The sequence below is a fragment of the Scyliorhinus canicula genome, chromosome 16 (assembly GCF_902713615.1).
Source record: "Scyliorhinus canicula chromosome 16, sScyCan1.1, whole genome shotgun sequence".
Classification (NCBI taxonomy): Eukaryota; Metazoa; Chordata; class Chondrichthyes; order Carcharhiniformes; family Scyliorhinidae; genus Scyliorhinus; species Scyliorhinus canicula.
The window spans coordinates 79,356,874-79,383,914 of NC_052161.1; the positions used below are offsets into that span (position 1 = coordinate 79,356,874).

General features: G+C 48.2%; 1 protein-coding gene across 1 annotated transcript in view; it reads right to left on the bottom strand.

Moving 5' to 3' along the window:
• Positions 1 to 27,041, bottom strand: part of LOC119979767 (inorganic pyrophosphatase-like) — a 74,501-nt gene that overhangs the window by 27,731 nt on the left and 19,729 nt on the right. Inside the window, exons 4-6 of the mRNA XM_038822399.1 lie at positions 20,170 to 20,296; positions 8,413 to 8,540; positions 2,233 to 2,318 (exon numbers count right to left, since the gene is read on the bottom strand). Coding sequence (XP_038678327.1) covers positions 2,233 to 2,318; positions 8,413 to 8,540; positions 20,170 to 20,296 — 341 coding nt within the window. The remainder of the gene's footprint in view (positions 1 to 2,232; positions 2,319 to 8,412; positions 8,541 to 20,169; positions 20,297 to 27,041) is intronic.

Consider the following 27,041-nt stretch of genomic DNA (forward strand, 5'->3'; position numbering starts at 1 on the left):
TTTGGAAGGTCTAATGCAGGCATGGCATATACAGTGAATGATAGAACCCTCAAGAGTATTGACAATCTGAGAGATCTTGGTGTACAGGTCCACAGGTCACTGAAAGAGGCAACACAGGTGGAGAAGGTAATCAAGAAGGCATACGGCATGCTTGCCTTCATTGGCCGAGGCATTGAGTATAAGAATTGGCAAGTCATGTTGCAGCTGTATAGAACATTAGTTAGGCCACACTTGGAGTATAGTGTTCAATTCTGGTCGCCACACAACCAGAATGATGTGGAGGCTTTAGAGAGGGTGCAGAAGACATTGCCCAGGATGTTGCCTGGTATGGAGGGCATTAGCTATGAGGAGAGGTTGAATAAACTTGATTTGTTCTCACTGGAACGAAGGAGGTTGAGGGGCAACCTGATAGAGGTCTACAAAATTACGAGGGGCCGAGACAGAGAGGACAGTCAGACTTTTTCCCAGGGTCGAGGCGTCAATTACTCAGGGACAAGGTTTAAGGTGTGAGGAGCAAGTTTTAGAGATGTACGAGGTAAGTTTTTTTCATACAGAGGGATGTGGGTGCCTGGAACTCGCTGCCGGAGGGAGTGGTGGAAGCAGGGACAATAGTGACGTTTAAGGGGCATCTTGACAAATACATGAATAGGATGGGAATAGAGGGATATGGACCCCGGAAGTGTAGAAGATTTTAGTTTAGACGGGCAGCATGGCCGGCACAGGCGTGGAGGGCCGAAGGGCCTGTTCCTGTGCTGTACTTTTCTTTGTTCTTATACAAGTTCGATACAACTTCCTTGCTCCTGTACTCCATACTCCTCTTAACAAAGCTCAGGAAACTGTGCTTATTAACTGCTCCCTCAACCTGTCCTGCCACCTTCAATGATTTATGCACATATCCATCCAGGTCCCTCTACTCCTGGATCCCATGTTCTTCCTATTCTCCTGTTGCTCCAAAGTCTTATTCTCTTATCTTTAACACAGAGCGAGATAGGTTCTTGATTAATAATAATAATAATAATAATCTTTATTGTCAGAAATAGGCTTACATTAATACTGCAATGAAGTTACTATGAAAAGCCTCTAGTTGCCATATTCCGGTGTCTGTTCGGTTATACGGAGGAAGAATTCAATGTCCAATTCACCTGACATCACGTGTTTCGGGACTTGTGGGAGGGAACCAGAGCACCCGGAGGAAACCCACACAGATACAGGGAGAACATGCAAACTCCACACAGACAGTGACCCAAGCCAGGAATCAAACCTGGGACCCTGGAGCTGAGGCAACAGTGCTAACTACTGTGCCGCCCATTAATAAGGGGATCAGGGGTTATGGGAAGAAGGCAGGAGAATGGGGATGAGAAAAATATCAGCCATGGAGCAGACTCGATGGGCCGAGTGGCCTAATTCTGCTCCCATGACTTGTGGTCTTATCAAAACAAATCAACTAATTTCTGCACATTCAACTTCATCTGCCACCTGTCCACCAATTCGTCTAACCATTTTGAAATTCAAAATGTCGTCATCACAATTTACAATGCTTCTACATTTTGCATCATGTATAAATTTTGAATTTGTGCTCTGTATACCAAGGTATCGGTCATTAATATATGTCGCAGTGTGGCTAATTTACATTTGCTAGAACCAACATATATTCATAATTGGGGATATGTCCTCTGACGGTTCAAGGCCTTTTTTGAATTAAACAAAAGCATCGGGGACAATAGATCCCTGGAGCATTCGCCATAGCAACAGCCAGAGTTGACACTTTACTCATGCAGTACAAGAGGTGGTCAGGAGGACATGTTGAGGGCATCTGGTGGGAATAGGAAGACACGCCAGTTGCAGAAATGCTCAGGCTATGATTGGTTACATACTCTGGATTGTGAGGATAATCCCAGATCTGGATAATGGTTTGTCAAAGATGGCAGAGAGGTTAAGCATGGATAGCAAACCTTGGTCACAGTATAAAAGGTACTCCTACAATTTCTGTAACCCTCCCCCAGTTACTCTCAGACCCCACCCCCGAACTCACTCGCTCCCCCAATCCCTATCCCACATCCACAGTTATCACCTCAGGATATCTGCCCATTGTGATTACTGTTTCATTGAATGACAATGTCTAAATTGCTTTGAGATGATCCAAGACAAATAAAATTCCAGCATGTGTCTTTTTTGGTCAAACTTCAGGTTATCTTCTTCACAAACTGACCATCGTGTCAGTCTTGCACTTACCAGTTAATTCCTCCCACTGAGGATTTCTTCATAATCAGATCTGTCCAAAAATCATGCGTGCTTTTGATCACCTGAGTAGCAAAGTCCTGCAAGCAATGAATCTCTTGTCATTAACTGTGTTTAAATCTGAAAAGTCAGCCAAAGGCTCGAAATCATTCAGGAAAATGGACAACTGCAAATTGTCAAGACAGATATCTTCTGGTAGAAATACAAGGCATAGAGTGATAACTGGAACAAGAACTATACCTGTCTTCATTAAAACAGTAAACAGAGGAAGGCAGGACCTTAATCTTCAGACCACAGATTAGCCAGCACGTACAATATTATCAAGCTTTACACAAGACTAACAGCTGCTAACTGCTTTTACAACATTAACTTGGAATGAGGATGGACAACTTGCAGTGTAATCCTCCATTTGTCATCCTCAATGATCAGTTTTAATGAATCTCTGCCGCCAGTAGGCAATGCAGAGACTGGCCTCTTCCTATTCTCTATATACACAGACAGGAGGGTATTGGGGATGATAGTAGTGTGGACAAGGATGTCCAAAAGCTTGCCTGAAAAGGCGGATTTTAAGAATCATTGCAAAGGAAGGGAAAAGATTCAGGTGTTTAGGGAGGTTACCTCAGATCATGAGATGCTAAAGCGGGGTGCAAAACGGGTGAAGGAGGCCAGATCAGAGAGTTCCGGTGTGAACTCGTTTGTTAAAGCTGTACACGTGCTTAGAGAGGTTAGGAGCAGAGGACATGGTGATGGATACTTATACTGTGATAGGGACGTACTCATACTGTGTATGAGCTAAAGTCTCTAGATGATAAAAGATGTGAGGCTGGTCAGGAGAGCAGTGGAATTGTCAAATCTTTGTTACTTATAGCAAAGATATTTGGCCCATCATGTCCACACCTGCTCTCAAAAGAGCTGTCTAGTTAGTCCCATTTTCCAGCCCCATCTCTGTCAACCTCTAAAATAATCACTTTCAAATATGTATCCAGCTCTCTTTGAAACCTCCTTTGGAATCCAACTCCACCACTTTCCGAAAAGCATATTTCAAACCCCGTCTCTCGGAATAAAGTTCCCCCTCATCTCACTCCTAGCTCTCTTACTGACCATCTTGAAATTGTGACCCCCCTAGTCACCGACATATCGACTAGTGGAAACAGAATATCCTTCATGACCCTGTCAACATTGTTCAGAATTTTGAGAACAAGCCAATTTTTCAAATCTTTCCTTGTATCTAAAATTCCTCATTTCTGGAATCATTCTAGTAAATCTCCTCTACACTCTCTCCAGGGTTTTAACATCCTTCCTTAAATAAGGTGCCCAAAACTGAACACAATACTCCAAATCTAGCCTGACCAATGATTTGTAGTGTAGCATCACTCCCTTGCTTTTACACTATATGCTTCTATTTATAAACCCAAGGATCCTATAAGCCTTCTTACCAACTGTTTCAACTTCAGAGAATTATGCAACTGAACCCCGAGGTCCCTCTGCTCCTGTACTCCCCTCAAAGTTGTATTGAACCAATGTTTCTTCCACCAAAATGCATTTCCACACATTTTGTTGCATTGAAGTTCATCTGCCATGTGTCTGTCCATTTGGCCAACTTGTCAATGTCCCTCTGGAGTCGTTCAGCATTGTCCTCACGATTCATTATTCTCCATAGCTTAGTACCATCTACAAATTTAGAGATTTTCCCCTCAATACCCACCTCAAAATCTTAAGGATCAAAATTAGTGGGTTTTTACAATTTGGGTTAAAATTACAACTCAGCTTCAAATAGGATACATTGAGGCAGTTACCAATGAGTCGGGTGGAGTCAGTGGTTCCACACCATGTGTTGCGGAACAATCTTCCCCCTAAGCTTCCCGGAAAGTTTCTGCATAGGCCACACACACATCGGTTCCATTAAATGGTCTCGTGTGTGGTTGCACAGAAAGCATTTAAAGGTGTCGCTCATTAAAATTACTGCCCTACTCCAAAAACAAAATCAGAACTATGCTGGTCGTTTCAATCTTCTCAGTGTTTAAGTGAAGGAATGTGCAGCTATCCAGGACTGGATGTCAGATAGAAAAGGGGAGCGCTAAAGATAGATCTTTGCAGACTCAAGTTACACTTCACAGTCATAAGTGATGCACCTTCCTATGACTGGATATACAAGACTTAGGAGAGGGCAGTCCCATCTTGTTAGAAGAGGACGGTGTGACAAACCACTTCATCATCGTAGGTCAATACTGTGGTGGGGCAAAAGCAGACAGGTGAGGTTTAAAGTTAGAGCTGTGGGAAGATAGACAATGATTTGGGAGGAGATAATGTGTCTAGATTTAGATTTCAATGGTGTGAAGCAGGAACTGACCGCAGTGAACTGGGTAAAATGACAAGATAAGTGGGATGTGTTTAAAACAAAAATATTGCGATTCAGAAAATATTTACATTCCTATTCTTAAACAGGCAATAACTAGAGGTAAGAGACAACATAAAACCAAAAATAAAAGCATACAAAAATGCAAAAAGCACAGGTCCGAGCAATGTTGAACCTGACTACAAACAGTGATAATAGAGTAAGCTTTAAAAAGGGAGCAAGAAAATAAACTTGCAAACAAAATCGAAATTAATTCAAAACATTTTTTAAAACGTGTATGGGGAAGGGTACCACACCTTGAGGATATGCTGGCCTTGGAGGGAGTGTGGATTGATTAGAACACCTGGACTCCCAAGGGTTAACTTGTGAAGAAAGATACCAGTCTCCCCGAACAGGCGTCGGAATGTGGCGACTAGGGGCTTTTCACAGTAACTTCATTGAAGCCTACTTGTGACAATAAGCGATTTTCATTTTCATTTCAAATTAGGAGCGTTTTCCCTGGAATTTACAACTCGGAGGTGTGTTTTGGTCAAAGTTTGAGATATTAAGGAAAACAGATAAGGTAAAGAGAAACTATATCCACTGGTTGGAAAGGAAAACTAGGGGGCATAATTAGCACAGGATGCTTTCGGAGTAAAATTAGGAAACAATTTTTTACAAAGGGTGATGGAAGTTTTCTTTATTCTTTTACAGGATGTGGGTGTCGCCGATGGGCCAGTTCTTATTACCCATACTCATTACCCTCGAGCATGTGGTGGTGAGTCGCCCTCTTGAACCGCTGCAGTCCACGTGGTGTAAGTACACCCACAGTGCAACGCAGTGAAGGAAAGGCAATATATTTCCAAGGGAGGGTGATGAGTGACTTGGAGGGAACCTCCAGGTGGTGGAGTTCCCATGTATCAGCTGTCCTTGTCCTTCCAGATGATAGTGGTCGTAGGTTTGGAATGTGCTGTTGAAAGAGCCTTGGTACGTTGCTGCAGCGCATCTTGTGCACATGGCTGCCACTATGTCGTTGGTGGAGGACATGAGTGTTGAAGCTGGTGAATGGGCTGCTGTGTCCTGGAGGGTGTCCAGCGTCTTGCAAGTGGAGTAGTCACAAATGGTGCTGAACAATGTGCAGTCATCAGTGAACATCTCCACATCTGACATCTGAAGGGAAGGTCATTGATGATGCAGCTGGAGATGGTTGGACCTAGGACACTACCTTGAGGAACTCCTGCAGTGACAGCCCTGATCTGAAATGATTGATCTCCAACCAGCACAATTAGTTTTCTTTGTGTCAGGTTATGACTCCAATCAGTACAGAGTTTATCTCCTGATTTCCATTGACTCCAGTTTTGCCAGGGCTCCTTAATGCCACAATCAAATGCTGCCTTTAATGTCCAAGGGCAATCACTCTCACCTCTGAGTTCAGATCTTTCGTCCATGTGTGAACCAAGGCTGTAATGAGGTCAGAAGCTGAGTGACACTGGCAAACCCAAACTGAGCAGCAGTGAGGTTATTGCTGAGTCAGTGCTGCTCGATAGCACTGTTGATGACCCCTTCCACCACTTTGTTGATTTTCAAGAAAAGACTGATGGTTGGGTTGGATTTGGCCTGGTGTGTGTGTGTATGGGACATTTTCCACATTGCCGGGTGGATGCCGGTGTTGCAGATGTACTGGAACAGCTTTGCTAGGGGCACAGTTAAGTTCTAGAACATAGAACAGTACAGCACAGAACAGGCCCTTCGGCCCTCAATGTTGTGCCGAGCCATGATCACCCTACTCAAACCCACGTATCCACCCTATACCCGTAACCCAACAACCCCCCCCCCCCTTAACCTTACTTTTATTAGGACACTACGGGCAATTTAGCATGGCCAATCCACCTAACCCGCACATCTTTGGACTGTGTGAGGAAACCGGAGCACCCGGAGGAACCCCACGCACACAGGGGGAGGACGTGCAGACTCCACACAGACAGTGACCCAGCCGGGAATCGAACCTGGGACCCTGGAGCTGTGAAGCATTTATGCTAACCACCATGCTGCCCCTTCTGGAGCACAAATCTTCAGGATATTGTCAGGGACCATACTTTGCAGTATCCAGTGCTTTCAGCTGTTTCTTAATATCACCTGGAGTGAATCGAATTGGCTGAAGACTGACATCTGTGATGTTGGGGACCTCAGGAAGAGGGCTCAGAGGATCATGGCACTCAGGCTGAAGTGGTTTCCAAATGCTTCAGCCTTGTCTTTTGCATAGATGTGCTGGGCTCCTCCATCATTGAGGATGGGGCTATTTGTGGAACCACTTCCTCCCGAGCTGTTTAATTGTCCACCACCATTCATGATTGAATGTGACAGGACTGCAGAGCTTAGATCTGATCCATTTGTTGTGGGATTGCTTAGCTCTATTGCTTGCTATTTCTGATGTTTGACACGCAAGTAGCTTCACCTCATTTTTTGGTATGCCTGTTGTTGCTCCTGTCATGCATTCCTGCACTCTTCATTGAACCAGAGTCGATCCCTTGGCTTGGTGGTAATGGTAAAGGGGGGAGATATGCTGAGCTCAAGGTTAGATTGTGGCTGTATAAAATTCTACTGCTGATGGCCCAGTTGAGTTCCTAGATCGGTTTGAAATCACAACACAATGAGGGGTATCCTCAATGTTAAGATGGGACCGTGTCTCTGCAAGGACTTTGCAGTGGTCATTCCTACCGATACTGCCATGAGCGATGCATTTGCGACAGGTAGCTTTTTGAGGAAGAGATAAAGTATGCTTTTCCTTCTTGTTGGTTCCTTCACCACCTGCCACAGACCCAGTTGAGCAGCTATGTCCTTTAGAACTCAACCAGCTCGGTTAGTAGTGTTGCTAATGAGTCGCTCGTGGATAGGCATTCAAATTTCACCATCTGCAGTGGTGGGATTCTAACCTGACCCAGGTTCAAACCGGACCCCCCAGAGCATTACCCCTGCGTCTCTGGATTACTAGTCCATTCACAATACCACTACACAAATGCCTCCTCCTGTTCCTATATTCATAATGGACCAGTAGTTTGCAAGGACAGTGGGTGTCTTAGTTTGGGTTTTTTGATGAGAGGCTGTGATGGCATTTTGAAAATGGGAGGAACTATTTCGGAGAAAAAGCAAGTCTCTTACAGCACAGTGGTTAGCACTGTTGCTTCACAGCGCCAGGGTCCCAGGTTCGATTCCCGGCTTGGGTCACCGTCTGTGCAGAGTCTGCACATTCTCCGTGTCTGCGTGCGTTTCCTCCGGATGCTCCAGTTTCCTCCCACAAGTCCCAAAAGATGTGCCATTTGGTAATTTGGACATTGAATTCTTCTCTGTACCCGAACAGACACCGGGATGTGGCGACGCGGGGATTTTCACAGTAACTTCATTGCAGTGTTAATGTAAGCCTACTTGTGACAATAATAAAGATTATTATTATTACAATATCAGTTAGCTCAAGGACGAGGAAGCAATGTTTAGTGAAAAGGTGCCCAGGGACTACAAGGTGGCTCTAATGAGCTCAGTAACTGAGGGGAGAATAGAGAATAGTGAGGGCTAAGGCACAAGAGGGTCTGCAAGATTTGGCTGCTAAGATCTGCGTTTGAGCAGAGTGATCTTAAGATTGGTCTTAAATACCCCCTCAAGTTGGATCTGAGCCTTCCTTTTGCAAGTATGCTGAGTTTTTTTTGACGTTGAAGGGACTACATGAATGGACATGGTCATAATTACAATTTACGTCACTGTTGGACTACTTTAGGAAACAGTGCACTACTTCAGGAGTTGATGAAAGGAAGCTTTTAAATGTTTAATGATATTTGCGAAGTTACCTTGTCCTTGAATTCACTGTTGAATGCAAACTGGTTTTCAGGTTTTCCATCAGGCACCTTGTATCGTCTGAACCAATCAACTGTGGCCTCCAGGTATCCTGGTTTCAACCGTCTCACATCATCGATATCTAATTGAAGAAACGCTTAGTTGGGTGGATTATTTGCTCTCAGTATGCTCACCAGAATAAATGTCCAACTTCCAAATAAATGAATTAACATCTCCTACAAAACAGACTTGCTCTCAATGTTAGTTAATGATCTAGTTTTAGGTGCTTGGGGAATACTCTGCAAATTTGTGCACGTGCATCATATGGGTTAAAGTCAGATTGAGAGAATGTTTAAATACTATAGACAGATCTAGTCACACTGTGATTGGGCTCATGACTGTAAAATGGCTTTTAAACTAGGCAAAAGCATGCATGCTGAACATAGATACAACCTTCAGATCAAAACTATAGCCAGTGGAGGGAAACAAATCTGTACATGTTAGTCTATCAATCTCTTAAGGCTCAGGAACAATGCTGTGAAGACACAGCAAAGTCAATAGGTCGGTTACAAATCAATGCATACTTTGTGCTACGACAAAACCTTGGTTTGGCCTCACTTATCCCCAGTGTCCATTTTTTGGTCTCCTCATTGTGGGCAATATTAGGACTTTGGAAATTTGGACTTTGGCAGAGAAAGACCACAAAGGTTCTTTTCACAGAGGGCTGGTGATTGCCACCTCATGCAGTGCCCCTTGATTTGCTGAAGTCTTTCAAGTGAGAGCTGGACGTATTTTTGGCTGGGCCAGGGACTGCCTTATACAGAGGTAAATGCTGCATGATGTTAATTGGGGCCAGCGCAATCACCCAGAGTAGTTTCAAACACCTAAAGGGTTAAGGGAGAAATTTCTCAGGTCCTTCCACCCCACATAAACCCAGATTTTTGATTGGGTTTTTCAGATATGGTGAAAGATTATAGATTGTGAGGGATAGGCTGGATTGGTCAGAGGGTCGTCTTCTGTCTATAATTGCTCATCCCAAGCTGTGCAGCTGATACCCAGATGGGGGTGTAGCTAACACTGAGCAAGAATGCAATATAATACAATACATGTGGACTGGCCGTTAATTCGCAAAATAACTTTAATATAGATAAATGTGATGTGATGCACTTTGGTAGAAAAATAGCAAGATCACCCACAGCATTGAAAACAAAAGACCAAATGGATTTGGATCACGGAATGCAGATGAACAAATCATCACAGCATTGCAGGTCAGTGAAGCAAATAAAAATATTCACAAAATACTGGCATCTAAATCTATAGGAGTATAGGATTCAAAGACAGTGGGCTGGATTCTCCATCCTGCCAGATTTCTGGTTCAGCATGCTACCGGGTTTCTCCGTCTTGCTAGATGGTCAATGGAGTTTCCCATTGTGGGGCAGCCTTACGCCGTTGGAAAACCCCCGGGTTGCTGGCAAACGGAGCAGCCCGACGGCGGAGAATCCAGCCCAGTGAATGTTATACTGATATAAAATCCTGGTCAGATTGAGGACAGAAATGTTGTGGTCTCCAAACCTTAAAAGAAGGATGCCAGTACTGGAAAAAATGCAATTAAGATTCACAAGAATGGTATTATAGCTATCGGGAAAGAATGAACAGGTTGGGGCTTTCATCTTTAGAAAATCAAATTAAGACTTCCGGTGGCGGCGATGACATAGGAAGCCACACATTTGGGAGCTCCTGTTTTAAACGGACTTTTCGGCTCTGTTTAGAGCCCAAAACGGAAATTTTTCGACGTCTCCAGGTGGGAGAAGGTATGCTGATCGACTTTCCCCGCAGTCCATGACTCGAACTCGGAGTGGAAAGGGAGAAAAAACGGCAGCAGCTCCCCAGACAAAACGGGGGAAGGAATCCAAGATGGCAGCCGGCGGAGCTCCAGAGGAGTGGAAGCAGTGGGCCCAGGAGCAACAAGCTGCTATCCTGCGCTGTTTTACAGACTTCAAGGCTGAGGTACTGAGCTCTCTGCAGGAAACGAACAGAAGGCTGTCGGAGATTCAGACGACCCAGGGTGCTGCCATCAAGGCATTGCAGACGCTGGCCACTGAACGAGAGGAGGAGGCCGTGGTCCTCGTGAGCAAGGTGGAGGGACATGAGGCACTCCACAAGAAGTGGCAGGAACGCTTCGAGGAGCTTGATCACCGCATGAGGCAGAAAAACCTGCGGATCTTGGGCCTTGCGGAGGGGCTGGAGGGGTCGGACCTGACAACCTACGTGGCTACAATGCTGAACTCGCTAGTGGGGGCCGGGTCTTTCCATCTGCCCTTGGAGCTGGAGGGAGCACACAGAGTACTGGCCAGGAGGCCTAAGGACAATGAACCCCCGCGTGCGGTGCTGGTGAGGTTCCACCGGTTCAGTGATCGGGAGTGTGTGCTTCGCTGGGCCAAGAAGGTGAAGAGCAGCAATTGGGAGAATGGGGTAGTACGGATCTACCAGGATTGGAGTGCGGAGGTGGCAAAGCGGTGGTCCGGATTTAATCGGACGAAAGAGGTGCTTTACAGGAAAAAGATAAAGTTCGGAATGTTGCAGCCCGCGCGCCTATGGGTAACTTATTCGGACCGGCATTATTGTTTCGATTCCCCGGAGGAGGCGTGGGCCTTCGTGCGGACGGAGAAACTGGACTTGAACTAGGGGTTGGGAGTTGCGGGGTCGGTTGTAATGCTTTATTGTTGGTTCCTGCTGTTGCTGTGTTCTTCCTTTTTTTTTTGTTTTTTTTGGAACTTTTGCAATTTTGATATGGTTATTTATGGGGGTGTTGTTCTGTTATTTTTTTTGCTGTGGGGCCCTGTTTGAGTTTTGTATCTTGCGGGGAGGATTGGGGGGGTATGTTGTATTCTATGTCGGAGTGGGGGTATGGAGGGGGGCTGATATTTGGGAGCTGCGTCAGAAGGGTGTGGTGGGGCAGGGCGAAAGCGCGGGCTTTTCTCTGGTTTCCCACGCTGCGGGGCTGGGGGGGCGGAGACGATGACGGGGGGAGGCGGGGCCTTAACTGGTTCTTCCCCACGCTGGAGCGGTGCCTGGAGGAGGGATAGATTGGGGGATGATCCCACTTTGGGAGGGGTTGGGGTATTGGCGGGAGTTTCCGGGGTCAGCAGAAGTTAGCTGACCCACGTAAGTACAATGGAGGACGGTTCGTGGCAAGGAGGGTTCCTAGCCTGGGGGGGAAGGGAGGGGGAGAAAGGGGAATACTGGGTTGCTGCTGGTAAGGTCAGGAAGGAGCTGATGGGGGCCGGGGGGACAGAGGTGAGGTGTTGACGCTGTGGGGTCTGGGTCGGGCAGGGGGTGCTGGCCTGGGGCGGGCAGTCGACGGGCTATGGCTAGTCGACGGGGGAGGGGGGCGGGACGCCCTCTGATCCGGTTGGTCACCTGGAATGTGAGAGGGTTGAATGGGCCGGTGGAAGCGGTCGAGGGTACTTGCTCATCTGAAGGGGCTGAAGGCAGATGTGGCAATGCTTCAGGAGACCCACCTGAAGGTGGTGGACCAGGTCCGCCTGAGGAAGGGATGGGTGGGGCAGGTTTTCCACTCTGGGTTTGATGTGAAGAACCGGGGAGTGGCGATTCTGGTGGGGAAAAATGTGTTGTTTGAGGCATCGGAGGTGGTGGCGGATAAGGGGGGTAGGTATGTTATGGTTAGGGGCAGGCTACAAGGAGAGAAGGTGGTGCTTGCTAGTGTGTATGCCCCAGATTGGGACGATGCGGGCTTTACGAGGCGTATGTTGGGACTGGTCCCAGATCTGGAGGCGGGAGGTCTGATCATGACTTCAATATGGTGTTGGATCCTTCACTGGATCGGTCCAGCTCTAGGACGGGTAGGAGGCCGGCTGCGGCCAAGGTACTGAGAGGGTTTATGGACCAGATGGGTGGGGTGGATCCATGGAGGTTTGTGAGGCCCAGGGCACGCGAGTACTCTTTCTTCTCCCACGAACATAGGGTCTACTCTCGGATAGACTTCTTCGTGGTGAGTAGGGGACTGATTCCGAGAGTGGAGGCGGCCGAGTATTCGGCCATTGCAATCTCCGACCACGCTCTGCATTGGATAGAGTTGGAGATGGGGGAGGTGCGGGACCAGCGCCCATTGTGGCGGTTGGATGTGGGGTTGTTGGCAGAGGAGGAGCTGTGCAGGAGGGTCCGGGCAAGTACTGAGGGGTACCTTGAGGTGAATGATACGGGGGAGGTTCAGGTGGGGATGGTCTGGGAAGCCCTGAAGGCAGTGATTCGTGGGGAGCTGATATCCATCTGGGCACACAGGGAGAGGAGCGAGAGGAGTGAGGGGGATAGACTGGTGGGAAAGATGCTGGAGGTGGACAGGAGGTATGCAGAGGCACCAGAGGAGGGACTGTTTGGGGAGAGGCGCAGCCTGCAGGCTAAATGTGATTTGCTGACCACTAAAAAGGCGGAGGCACAGTGGAGGAAGGCACAAGGGGCAGTGTACGAACATGGTGAAAAGGCGAGTATGATGATGGCTCATCAGCTCCGCAAGCGGGATGCGGCTGAGGAAATTGCTGGAGTGAGAGACAAGAGTGGGAATGTGGTGCGGAAGAGGGTAGAGGTGAATGAGGTCTTCAAGGACTTTTACGGGGAACTGTACCGGTCAGAGCCAATGGGGGAGAGGAGGGGAATGGAGAGGTTCCTCGACGGGCTTTCTTTCCCGAAGGTGCAGGAGGAGCAGGTGGAGGGGTTGGGTGCACCGATTGAGCTGGAGGAGCTAGTTAAGGGGATCGGGCAGATGCAGTCAGGGAAGGCACCGGGGCCGGATGGGTTCCCGGTGGAATTTTATAAGAAGTTTGTGGACCTTGTGGGCCCCTTGCTGGTGCGGACACTCAATGAAGCATGGGGATGTCGTGGGCGCTGATCTCGTTAATTTTAAAGAGGGACAAGGACCCCCAGCAGTGTGGTTCATACAGGCCCATATCTCTCCTCAACGTAGATGCCAAGGTGCTGGCAAAAATCCTGGCCACCAGGATAGAGGACTGTGTGCCAGGGGTTGTGCACGAGGACCAGACAGGTTTTGTGAAGGGAAGGCAGCTGAACACGAATGTGCGGCGATTGTTGAATGTCATCATGATGCCGGCGATTGAGGGGGAGGCAGAGATAGTGGTGGCGCTGGATACGGAGAAGGCCTTCGATAGAGTGGAGTGGGGGTACCTATGGGAGGTGTTGGGGAAGTTTGGATTTGGTGAAGGGTTCATTAGATGGGTAAGGCTGCTATATGAGGCCCCGATGGCGTGCGTGGCCACGAATGGGAGGAGGTCGGAGTACTTCCGGCTTTACCGAGGGACCAGGCAGGGTTGCCCCCTGTCCCCCTTGTTGTTTGCACTGGCAATCGAGCCGCTGGCGATGGCGTTGAGGGATTCAGAGAGGTGGAGAGGTTTGGTGCGAGGTGGGGAGGAACATAGGGTGTTGTTGTATGCCGATGACCTGTTACTGTATGTGGCGGACCCGGTGGGAGGGATGCCGGGGGTGATGGAGCTGCTAGCTGAGTTTGGGACCTTTTCAGGTTATAAACTAAATCTAGGCAAGAGTGAGGTGTTTGTGGTGCACCCTGGAGACCAGGAGGAAGGAATTGGTAGGCTCCCACTTAGGCGGGCAGGGGAGAGCTTTAGTTACCTGGGGGTGCAGGTGGCCAGGGACTGGGGGACTCTTCACAAACATAATTTCACCAGACTTGTAGATCAGATGGAGGAGGAGTTCAAGAGGTGGGACATGCTGCCATTGTCGTTGGCGGGAAGGGTACAGTCCGTCAAAATGACGGTGCTTCCGAAGTTCTTGTTCCTCTTTCAGTGCCTGCCCATCATTATCCCCAGGGCCTTCTTTAGGAGAGTGACTAGCAGTATTTTGAGCTTTGTGTGGGCACATGGGACTCAGAGAGTGAAGAGGGTGTTCCTGGAGCGAGGGAGGGATAGAGGCGGGCTGGCGCTGCCCAACCTTCTGGGGTACTATTGGGCGGCCAATGTGTCAATGGTGCGTAAATGGGTGATGGAGGGGGGAGGGTGGCATGGAAAAGAATGGAGATGGCGTCATGTAGAGGTACGAGCTTGGGTGCCATGGTAATGGCGCCGTTGCCGCTCTCCCCTAAGAGGTTTACCACGAGCCCGGTAGTGGCGGCGACCCTAAAACTCTGGGGACAGTAGAGACGGCATCGGGGGGAAACAGGGGGCTCGATGGAGGCTCCACTGGGTGGCAATCATCGGTTCATCCCGGGGAACAAGGATGGGGGATTTAGGGGGTGGCAAAGGGCGGGCATCAGTAAATTGAGGGACCTTTTTATTGGCGGGAGGTTTGCGGGCCTGGGGGAACTGGAAGATAAATTTGGGCTTCCCCAAGGGAACATGTTCAGATACTTGCAGGTAAAGGCGTTTGCTAGGCGACAGGTAGAGGGATTCCCTTTGCTGCCCTCGCGGGGGACGATGGACAGAGTGCTTTCGGGGGTGTGGGTCGGAGAGGGGAAGGAGTCTGACATCTATAAGGTAATGCAGGAGGTGGAGGAGTCGTTAGTGGAGGAGCTGAAGGCTAAATGGGAGGAGGAACTCGGGGAGCAGATAGAGGACGGGACTTGGGCGGATGCCTTGGAGAGAGTCAACTCTTCCTCCTCATGTGCGAGGCTTAGTCTCATCCAATTAAAGGTGTTGCACCAGGCCCACATGTCCGGGACTAGGATGAGTAGGTTCTTTGGGGGTGAGGACAGGTGCACCAGATGTTCGGGGAGTCCAGCGAACCACGCCCATATGTTCTGGGCATGCCCAGCACTGGAAGAGTTCTGGAAGGGGGTGGCGGGGACGGTGTCGAGGGTGGTTGGATCCAGGGTCAAACCAGGATGGGGACTCGCGATTTTTGGAGTTGCGGTAGAGCCGGGAGTGCAGGAGGCGAAAGAGGCCGGTGTCCTGGCCTTTGCGTCCCTAGTAGCCCGACGAAGGATCTTGCTACAGTGGAAGGATGCGAGGCCCCCAAGTGTGGAGACCTGGATCAGTGACATGGCGGGATTTATAAAATTGGAAAGGATCAAATTTGCCCTGAGAGGATCAATACAAGGGTTCTATAAACGATGGTAGCCTTTTCTGGACTTCCTGGCTCAAAGATAGGTATCTTGGTCAATAGCAGCAGCAACCCGGGGGGGGGGGTTCCTTATTGTAGTTTCTATTCTGTAACTTTATATTGTGTTTTATAGAACATACAGTGCAGAAGGAGGCCATTAAGCCCATCAAGTCTGCACCGACCCACTTAAGCCCTCACTTCCACCCTATCCCTGTAACCCAATAAACTCTCCCAACCTTTTTTTTTGGACACTAAGAGCAATTTAGCATTGCCAATCCACCTAACCTGCATGTCTTTGGACTGTGGGAGGAAACCGGAGCACCCGGAGGAAACCCACGCAGACACGGGGAGAATGTGCAGACTCCGCACAGACAGTGACCCAGTGGGGAATTGAACCTGGGACCCTGACGCTGTGAAGCCACAGTGCTATCCACTTGTGCTATCGTGCTGCCCAATTTGTTAATTTGTGTTGTTGTTAAAATGCTATGTTGTTCATGGAGGTGGGGCGAATGTTTATGATTGTTAATATTGGGGGGGTTTAAACTAATTCAGCAGGGGCATGGGAACCTGGATTGTAGTTTTGGGGTGCGAGAGATTGAGAGTAGATACCCAGGGGGGCAGCAGGGTAGCATGGTGGTTAGCATAAATGCTTCACAGCTCCAAGGTCCCAGGTTCGATTCCCGGCTGGGTCACTGTCTGTGTGGAGTCTGCACGTCCTCCCCCTGTGTGCGTGGGTTTCCTCCGGGTGCTCCGGTTTCCTCCCACAGTCCAAAGATGTGCGGGTTAGGTGGATTGGCCATGCTAAATTGCCCGTAGTGTGCTAATAAGAGGAAGGTTAAGGGGGGGGGGGGGTTGTTGAGTTACGGGTATAGGGTGGATACGTGTGTTTGAGTAGGGTGATCATGGCTCGGCACAACATTGAGGGCCGAAGGGCCTGTTCTGTGCTGTACTGTTCTATAGGTCAGGAGCACAGATTTGACTTCGCAGGAGGGTGCCAGTGTTCAGGTCAGTGGTTTGAAGTGTGTCTATTTCAATGCCAGGAGTATACGAAATAAGGTAGGGGAATTGGCAGCATGGGTTGGTACCTGGGACTTCGATGTTGTGGCCATTTCAGAGACATGGATAGAACAGGGACAGGAATGGTTGTTGCAGGTTCCGGGGTTTAGGTGTTTTAGTAAAGTCAGAGAAGGGGGCAAAAGAGGGGGAGGTGTGGCGCTGCTAGTCAAGGACAGTATTACGGTGGCAGAAAGGATGCAAGATGGGGACTCTTCTTCCGAGGTAGTATGGGCTGAGGTTAGAAACAGGAAAGGAGAGGTCACCCTGCTGGGAGTTTTCTATAGGCCACCTAATAGTTCTAGAGATGTAGAGGAAAGGATGGCGAAGATGATTCTGGAAAAGAGCGAAAGTAACAGGGTAGTTGTTATGGGAGACTTTAACTTTCCTAATATTGACTGGAAACGATATAGTTCGAGTACATTGGATGGGTCGTTCTTTGTACAATGTGTGCAGGAGGGTTTTCTGACACAATATGTTGACAGGCCAACAAGAGGTGAGGCCACTTTGGATTTGGTTTTGGGTAATGAACCAGGCCAGGTGTAAGATCTGGAGGTAGGTGAACACTTTGGAGACAGTGACCACAATTCGGTGACCTTTACATTAGTGATGGAAAGGGATAAGTATACCCCGCAGGGCAAGAGTTATAGCTGGGGGAAGGGCAATTATGATGCCATTAGACATGAATTAGGATGTGTAGGTTGGAGAAGTAGGCTTCAAGGGTTGGGCACACTGGATATGTGGAGCTTGTTCAAGGAACAGCTATTGCGTGTTCTTGATCAGTACGTACCAGTCAGACAGGGAGGAAAGGGTAGAGCGAGGGAACCGTGGTTTACCAAAGAAGTGGAATCTCTTGTTAAGAGGAAAAAGGAGGCCTATGTGAAGATGAGGCGTGAAGTTTCAGTTGGGGCGCTTAATAGTTACAGGGAAGCGAGGAAGGATCTAAAGAGAGAGCTAAGACGAGCAAGGAGGGGACACGAGAAGTCTTTGGCAGGTAGGATCAAGGAAAACCCAAAAGCTTTCTATAGATATGTCAGGAATAAAAGAATGACTAGGGTAAGAGTAGGGCCAGTCAAGGACAGTGGTGGGAAGTTGTGTGTGGAGGCTGAGGAGATAAGCAAGATACTAAATGAATACTTTTTGTCAGTATTCACTCAGGAAAAAGATAATATTGTGGAGGAGAATGCTGAGACCCAGGCTATTAGAATAGATGGCATTGAGGTGTGTAGGGAAGAAGTGTTGGCAATTCTGGACAAGGTGAAAATAGATAAGTCCCCGGGGCCTGATGGGATTTATCCTAGGATTCTCTGGGAAGCCAGGGAAGAGATTGCTGAGCCTTTGGCTTTGATTTTTAGGTCATCATTGGCTACAGGAATAGTGCCACAGGACTGGAGGATAGCAAATTTGGTCCCTTTGTTCAAGAAGGGGAGTAGAGATAACCCCGGTAACTATAGGCCGGTGAGCCTAACGTCTGTGGTGGGTAAAGTCTTGGAGAGGATTATAAAAGATACGATTTATAATCATCTAGATAGGAATAATATGATTAGGGATAGTCAGCATGGTTTTGTGAAGGGTAGGTCATGCCTCACAAACCTTATCGAGTTCTTTGAGAAGGTGACTGAACAGGTGGACGAGGGTAAAGCAGTTGATGTGGTGTATATGGATTTCAGTAAAGCGTTTGATAAGGTTCCCCACGGTCGGCTATTGCAGAAAATACGGAGGCTGGGGATTGAGGGTGATTTAGAGATGTGGATCAGAAATTGGCTAGTTGAAAGAAGACAGAGAGTGGTGGTTGATGGGAAATGTTCAGAATGGAGTTCAGTTACGAGTGGCGTACCACAAGGATCTGTTCTGGGGCCGTTGCTGTTTGTCATTTTTATAAATGACCTAGAGGAGGGCGCAGAAGGATGGGTAAGTAAATTTGCAGACGACACTAAAGTCGGTGGAGTTGTAGACAGTGCGGAAGGATGTTGCAGGTTACAGAGGGACATAGATAAGCTGCAAAGCTGGGCTGAGAGGTGGCAAATGGAGTTTAATGTGGAGGAGTGTGAGGTGATTCACTTTGGAAAGAATAACAGGAATGCGGAATATTTGGCTAATGGTAAAATTCTTGGTAGTGTGGATGAGCAGAGGGATCTCGGTGTCCATGTACATAGATCCCTGAAAGTTGCCACCCAGGTTGATAGGGTTGTGAAGAAGGCCTATGGTGTGATGGCCTTTATTGGTAGAGGGATTGAGTTCCGGAGCCATGAGGTCATGTTGCAGTTGTACAAAACTCTAGTACGGCCGCATTTGGAGTATTGCGTACAGTTCTGGTCGCCTCATTATAGGAAGGACGTGGATGCTTTGGAACGGGTACAGAGGAGATTTACCAGGATGTTGCCTGGTATGGAGGGAAAATCTTATGAGGAAAGGCTGATGGACTTGAAGTTGTTTTCGTTAGCGAGAAGAAGGTTAAGAGGTGACCTAATAGAGGCATACAAAATGATCAGAGGGTTAGATAGGGTGGACAGCGAGAGCCTTCTCCCGCGGATGGAGGTGGCTAGCACGAGGGGACATAGCCTTAAACTGAGGGGTAATAGATATAGGACAGAGGTCAGAGGTGGGTTTTTTACGCAAAGAGTGGTGAGGCCATGGAATGCCCTACCTGCAACAGTAGTGAACTCGCCAACATTGAGGGCATTTAAAAGTTTATTGGATAAGCATATGGATGATAAGGGCATAGTGTAGGTTAGATGGCCTTTCGTTTTTTTTCCATGTCAGTGCAACATTGAGGGCCGAAGGGCCTGTACTGCGCTGTATCGTTCTATGTTCTATGTTCTATGTTATTTTTAGTATTTTACTATGGTGTGTTATTGTTGTATAAATTCAAAATTTTTCAATAAAAATTATTTAAAAAAAAAATCAAATTAAAGCTGGTCCAATTAAGGTCCATAAAATTATAAATGTGCTTGATAGGATAGATGCAGAAAGAGTGTTTCTGCTTTTTGGAGAATCTCAAACGGGGACAATAGATACAATATAGTTATCAACACATTCAGTAGGGAAATTACAAACTTCAAACAGACAGTTTGACGAGTTCGGAATGAAACCTGGGACCCTGGCGCTGTGAGGCAGCAGTGCTAACCACTGTACCACGTGTTTGAGAGAGCAATGTCAAAAACATCAGGTAGTGAGAGGTGATGCTAAATGGAAAGTGAGCAGCATCACACTGTGATCTACACAAATTGGCCATCAAAGCCAGATGCCACCTTTTCAAATTTGCTGACAATACTAAAACAAGGTCAAGGTTTGCAGAAACTGGTTCTGGAATTAGCCACAAAGGTTTGTTTAAAAGAACTAATGCCTAAATATACAGACTGGAAATAAAACAGGGCCTGAAATTCATCTCCCTCTGCACCAGAGCTCCCAGGAGATATGATGAAGAATATTAGGAGTTCAAAAAGATCTGAACAATGCAACGGTCTTTCTGGGTTGGGGACAGGGGAGGGTGGGGAGGTAAGTCAGCAGTTGCGTCGCTCCCTTTTACTCTGGGCTGTCCATGGGTCCGGACAGCTACACTTACTGGATCGTCCTAATTTCAACAAACATCGTCTTACAAATTTATCCAATAGCAGTCGGTGTAAACTTACTTTTAAAACTATTTGCCTCAGGATCCTCGATGTTTATTGCAATAATTTTCCAGTCAGTTTCACCCTCGTCTATCAAGGCCAGAGTCCCCAGAACTTTGACCTGGATAACCTCTCCTCTGGAACATACCTGAAATAGAACAGCAATTCAGATTGGAAATGGCCGTTTATTACCTCCAAAGGTGTAGGCAACAAAATATCAGAAGGAATTCTCAGAAGCGACAATATGAGGTGCTCTGAAAAAGAATGGAGTGGGCTGGGGAGGGGGTGTGAGGAGGCACGAGGCATGAAGATGGCCAACATGGAACTGGTGGAGCTGGGGGTTTATGTGCATCGATCTTTGAAGGCAAGACAGAAAGGTTAAGAAAGCATATGGGGACGATCCGGTGGCAGCTATTAAGGAGTAGGTTGCACATTCAGTGGCTCCAGCTCGGATAGGACCTTTGGACATATTCCCTGTTTTTTTTTGTCGGACTTGATTTGGTAAATTTTGAGTTGCCCGAGGAAGCGATGGACTTCGCTAGAAGGAAAGGGCTGGTGGCACCCTGAGGTCTTTGAACTTTGCTGCAGCGCTCATATTAAAAAAAAATTTCTTGTTTTTCAGACATTATTTGTAATGCCTTCGGTATTGATCTGGGGCTTGTTGCAGAGCTGTGTCAGTTAAAATTTACATTTGCACTGATGGGGGATGGAGGTGTGAATGTTGGATCTCCGTTTGATCTTTTCTTTGTTTTTAGTGTTTTTTTTCAGGCAATTGTGTTGAGATTGCTTTTCTTTTGAATATGTGTGCATGTGCGAGGGGGGGAAACAATAGGTGGGAGAATGTCTTGCACCATGGGCGGGGGGTCACCAAGCTAGCTGGGCGGGCCAACTTACAGAAGCCCAGTGGGGGGTGAGCAGATGTTATGTTTGTTGCAGGGGTTGGTTTACATAGTGCTGCTACTCGGGGGGGGGGGGGGATGTTCTGTTGACGGGGGAGGGAAAGGAGGTCGGGGGCGGAGGCCGTCTGGGACGGGACGGCGGACGCGTGGGGCACGGGCTGGAGACTGGCCCAAGAAAGGTGATGGCTGATCGGCGAAGGGGGGTGGGGTGATAAACCCCGTAACCAGGCACCTGGAACGCAAGAGGGCTAAGTGGGCCGGTTAAGAGGGCACGCGTGTTCATGCATTTGAGAGGACTGAAGGCGGACGTGGTAATGTTACAGAAGACGCACCTTAGAGTAACTGATCAGATTAGATTACGGTAGGGATGGGTCAGACAGGTTTTTCCACTCGGGGCTGGACTCTAAGATGAGAGGTCGCGATCCTGATTAACAAGCGCGTGCCATTCGAGGTGGGAAGAATAGTTGTGGATGTGGGAAGCCGGTACATTGTGGTCAGTGGGAAGCTGGAGGGGCTGCCGGTGGTCCTCGTGAATGTGTACGCGCAAACTGGATGATGTGAAGTTTATAAAGAGGATGTTGGGGAAGATCCCGGACCTAGATTCGCACAAGTTGGTCATGGGGGGGGGGGACTTTAACATATCATTGGCCCTGGGCTAGACCGATCAAGCTCAAGGCAGGGTGCCAGCAATGGCAAAGGAGCTAAAGGGGTTTACGGAGCAAATGGGGGGGTGGGGGGGTGGAGGACCCATGGAGATTTGGGCAGCCGAGAGTGAAGGAGTTCTCCTTCTACTCACATATGCATAAAGTGTACTCCCGGATTGACTTTTTAAATTCTGAACAGGGCTCTACTGACAGGGGTGGTGGACACGGGATATTCGGCGATCACAATCTCAGATCATGCCCCGCACTGGATAGACCTACAGGTGAGCAAGGAAAGTAGCCAGCGCCCGCAATGGAGCCTGGACGTGAGACTTTTATCTAACGAAGAGGTATGCAGGCGGCTGAGGAAATGTATTCACAGCTACCTGGTAGTTAACGACACGATTGAAATTTCAGCAGCAATGGTCTGGGAAGCAATGAAGGTGGTGGTTAGAGGGGAGCTGATCTCGATACAGACACACAGGGAGAAGGTAGACAGAGCAGAGATGGACTAACTGATAAAGGAGATATTACAGGTCGACAGGAGGTATGCGGAGACCCCAGAGGCAGGGCTTCTAAGGGAACGACAGAGGCTACAGGTGGAGTTTGGCTTGTTAACTACAGGGAAGGCGGTGGAGCAGCTGAGGAAGGCGATGGGAGCGATATATGAATATGGAGAGAAGGCCAGCAGAATGCTCGCGCAGCAGCTTAGAAAGCAGGAGGCAGCCAGGGTGATGGGGAAAGTAAAGGATGGGGACGGGAAGCTGGTTGGAGACTCAGCAGGGGTGAATAAGACGTTCAAGGAGTTTTATAGCAGGCTGTACGGGTCGGAGCCCCATGCCGGACCGGAGGGGATGAGGTACTTTCTAGGGGGGCTAAATTTCCCGAAGGTGGACGGCGAGCTGGTAGGGGCCTGATTGGGTTGGAGGAAATAGCAGAGGAGCTGAAGGCCATGCAGTCGGGTAAAGCCCTGGGGCCGGACGGGTACCAGTGGAGTTTTATAAAATGTTATCCAGGATATTGGGCCGTTGTTGATGAGGACATTCAATGAGGCAAGGGAGAGAGGGGGGCTTCCCACGACGATGTCACAGGCCACAATTTCGCTGATCCTGAAGCAGGACAAGGACCCGGAGCTTTGCGGGTCCTACAGGCCTATATCCCTACTGAATGAAGACGCCAAACTGTTGGCCAAAATCTTGTCCTCGAGGATTGAAGATTGTTCCTGACGTGATTGGTGAGGACCAGACAGGATTTGTTAAGGGTAGGTAGTTGGCGGCCAACGTAAGAAGGTTGCTAAATGTGATCATGACGCCCCCAGAAGGAAGGTATGTGGAGGTAGTGGTCGTAATGGACGCAGAGAAGGCATTTGATTGGGTGGAATGGTAATATCTGTGGGAGGTACTGGGGCAGTTTGGGTTTGGATGTGGCTTTTCTACAACATAGAACAGTACAGCACAGAACAGGCCCTTCGGCCCTCGATGTTGTGCCGAGCCTTGTCCAAAACCAAGTTCAAGCTACCCCACTTCCTGTCATTCTGGTGTGCTCCATGTGCCTACCCAATAACCGCTTGAAAGTTCCTAAAGTGTCCAACTCCACTATCGCAGCAGGCAGTCCATTCCACACCCTAACCACTCTCTGAGTAAAGAACCTACCTCGGAGATCCCTCCTATATCTTCCACCCTGAACCTTATAGTTATGCCCCCTTGTAACATCAACATCCACCCGAGAAAATGGTCTCTGAACGTTGACGATCTATCCCCCTCATCATCTTAAAAACCTCTATTAAGTCGCCTCTCATCCTCCTCCGCTCCAATGAGAAAAGCCCTAGCTCCCTCAACCTTGCCTCATAAGACCTATCCTCAAAAGACCTATCCTGCAAACCAGGCAGCATCCCAGTAAATCTCTTTTGCACCCTTTCCAATGCTTCCACATGCTTCCCATAGCAAGGTGACAAGAACTGCACACAATACTCTAAATGTGGTCTCACCAAGGTCATGTACAGTTGTAGCATAACCCCACGGCTCTTAAACTCAAGCCCCCTGTTAATAAACGCTAACACACTATAGGCCTTCTTCACGCTCTATCCACTTGTGGCAACCTTCAGAGATCTTTCGACATGAACCCCAAGATCTCTGTTCCTCCACATCCCTCAGAACCCTGCTGTTGACCCTGTAATCCGCATTCAAATTTTTCCTAACAAAATGAATCACCTCGCACTCATCAGGGTTAAACTCCATCTGCCATTTTTCAGCCCATCTCTGCATCCTATCAATGTCTCTTTGCAGCCTACAACAGCCCTTCACCTCATCCACTACTCCACCAATCTTGGTGTCATCAGCAAATTTACTAATCCACACTTCAGCCCCCTCCTCCAAGTCACTGATAAAAATCACAAATAGCAGAGGACCCAGCACTGATCCCTGTGGTACACCGCTGGCAACTGGTCTCCAGTCTGAAAATTTTCCATCCACCACCACCCTCTGTCTTCGATGTGATAGTCAGTTACTTATCCAATTGGCCAAATTTCCCTCTGTCCCACACCTCCTTACTTTCTTCATGAGCCGACCATGGGGAACCTTATCAAACGCTAAAATCCACATATACGACATCAACTGCTCTACTTTCATCTACACTTAGTTACCTCCTCAAAGAATTCAATCAAATTTATGAGGCAAGACTTACCCTTCACGAATCTGTGTGGACTATCCCAGATTAAGCTGCATCTTTCCAAATGGCCATAAATCCTATCCTTCAGGACCTTTTCCATCAACTTACCGACCACCGAAGAAAGACTAACCGGCCTATAATTACCAGGGTCATTCCTATTCCTTTTCCTGAACAGAGGAACAACATTCGCCACTCTCCAGTCCTCTGGCACTATCCCCGTGGACAGTGAGGACCCAAAGATCAAAGCCAAAGGCTCTGCAATCTCATCCCTCGCCTCCCAAAGAATCTGAGGATATATCCCACCTGGCCCAGGGGACTTGGCGACCCTAAGGTTTTTCAAAATTGCTAATACATCCTTCCTCAGAACATCTACCTCCTCCAGCCTACCCACCTGTATCTCACACTCATCCTCAAAAACATGGCCCCTCTCCTTGGTGAACACTGAAGAAAAGTATTAATTCAACACCTCGCCTATTTCTTCTGACTCCATGCACAAGTTCCCACTACTGTCCTTGACCGGCCCTAACCTCACCCTGGTCATTCTTTTACTTCTCACATAAGAATAAAAAGCCTTGGGGTTTTCCTTGATCCGACCCGCCAAGGAGTTCTCATGCCCCCTCCTAGCTCTCCTAAGCCCTTTTTTAAGCTCATTCCTTGCTACCTTGTAACCCTCAAGTGACCCAACTGAACCTTGTTTTCTCATCATACGCTTCCTTTTTCCTCTTGGCAAGACATTCAACCTCTTTTGTGAACCATGGTTCCCTCACACGGCAATTTCCTCCCTGCTTGACAGGGACGTACCTATCAAGGACACGCAGTATTTGTTCCTTGAACAAGCTCCACTTTTCATTTGTGCCTTTCCCTGATAGTTTCTGCTCCCATCTTATGCTTCCTAATTCTTGCCTAATCACATCATATTTGCCCCTCCCCCAATTATAAACCTTGCCCTGCCATATGGCCCTATCCCTCTCCATTGCAATAGTGAAAGACACCAAATTGTGGTCACTATCTCCAAAGTGCTCTCCCACAAACAAATCTAACACTTGGCCTGGTTCATTACCCAGTACCAAATCCAATGTGGCCCCACCTCTTGTCGGCCTATCCACATATTGTGTCAGGAAACCCTGCACACTGTACAAAAACTGCCCCATCCGAACTGTTCGACCTATAGATTTTCTAATCAATAGTTGGAAAGTTAAAGTCACCCATGACAACTACCCTGAGACCTCCACACCCATCCATAATCTGTTTTGCAATTTCTTCCTCCACATCTTTATTACTATTTGAAGGCCTATAGAAAACTCCTAACAATGTGACCACTCCTTTCCTATTTCTAACTTCAGCCCATATTACCCGAGTAGGCAGATCCCCCGCAAACTGCCTTTTTGCAGCCGTTAAACTATCCTTGATTAACAATGCTACTCCTCCACCGCTTTTACCACCTTCCCTACTGAAACATCTGCACCCCGGAACTTCCAACAACCATTCCTGTCCCTGTTCTAACCATGTCTCCGTATGGCCACAACATCGTAGTCCCAAATACCAATCCACGCTCCAAGTTCACCTACCTTATTCCGATGCTCCTTGCACACTTCAACCCACCTTTCTGTCTGCTGGTACACTCCTGCAACCTTGATACCCTCCTCAGTACCTCACTACTCTCAACACTGGCTTCTGGACTACAGCTAGTTTTCCCATCCCCCTGACAAATTAGTTTAAACCCCCTTCATCGATTGGGTTAGGCTGCTGTCTCAGGCACCCATGGCAAGCGTTCGGACAAACAGGTCAACATTGGACGAGCAGCACGGTGGCCTAGTGGTTAGCAGAGCTGCCTCATGGCGCTGAGGTCCCAGGTTCGATCCCGGCTCTGGGTCACTGTCCGTGTGGAGTTTGCACATTCTCCCCGTGTCTGCGTGGGTTTCGCCCCCACAATCCAAAAATGTGCAGAGTAGGTGGATTGGCCACGCTAAATTGCCCATAAATTGGAAAAAATTATTGGGTAATCTAAATTTTAAAAAAAACATTGGACTATTTCAGGCTGCACCGGGGGACGAGACAGGGATGCCCCCTCTCCCCACTGCTGTTTGCGTTGGCCATAGAGCCGCTGGCAATTGCGAGAAGAGCCTCAAGGGGCTGGGGGGGGGGGGGGGGGGGGGGGGGGGGGGTGGCGTTGGAACAGTCTCGCTGTATGCAGACGACCTTCTCCTATATCTTTCGGACTCACTAGAAGGGATGGAAGAAATCATGAGGATTCTGGGGGAATTTGGCCGGTTTTCGGGTTATAAACTGAATATGGGGAAAAGTGAGATGTTTGCGATCAGGCAAGGGGGCAGGAGAGGCGATTGGGGGAGCTGCCGTTTAGAGTGGTGGGGGAAGCTTTCGATACCTAGGCATTCAGGTAGCGCGGGAATGGGAACAGCTGCACAAGCTAAATTTGGCCCAATTAGTAAACCAAATGATGGAGGATTTCCGAAGGTGGGATGCGTTCCCGTTGTCACTAGCTGGGAGGGTGCAGACAGTGAAAATGACGGTCCCCCCGAGATTCCTGTTTGTGTTTCAGTGTCTCCCCATCATTATTCCGCGGTCCTTCTTTAAACAGTCAATAAGGTGATCACTGGCTTTGTATTATTATTTAAATGATAAAATATTCAAACATGCTAATGTGCAGAGAGACCTGGGTGTGCTA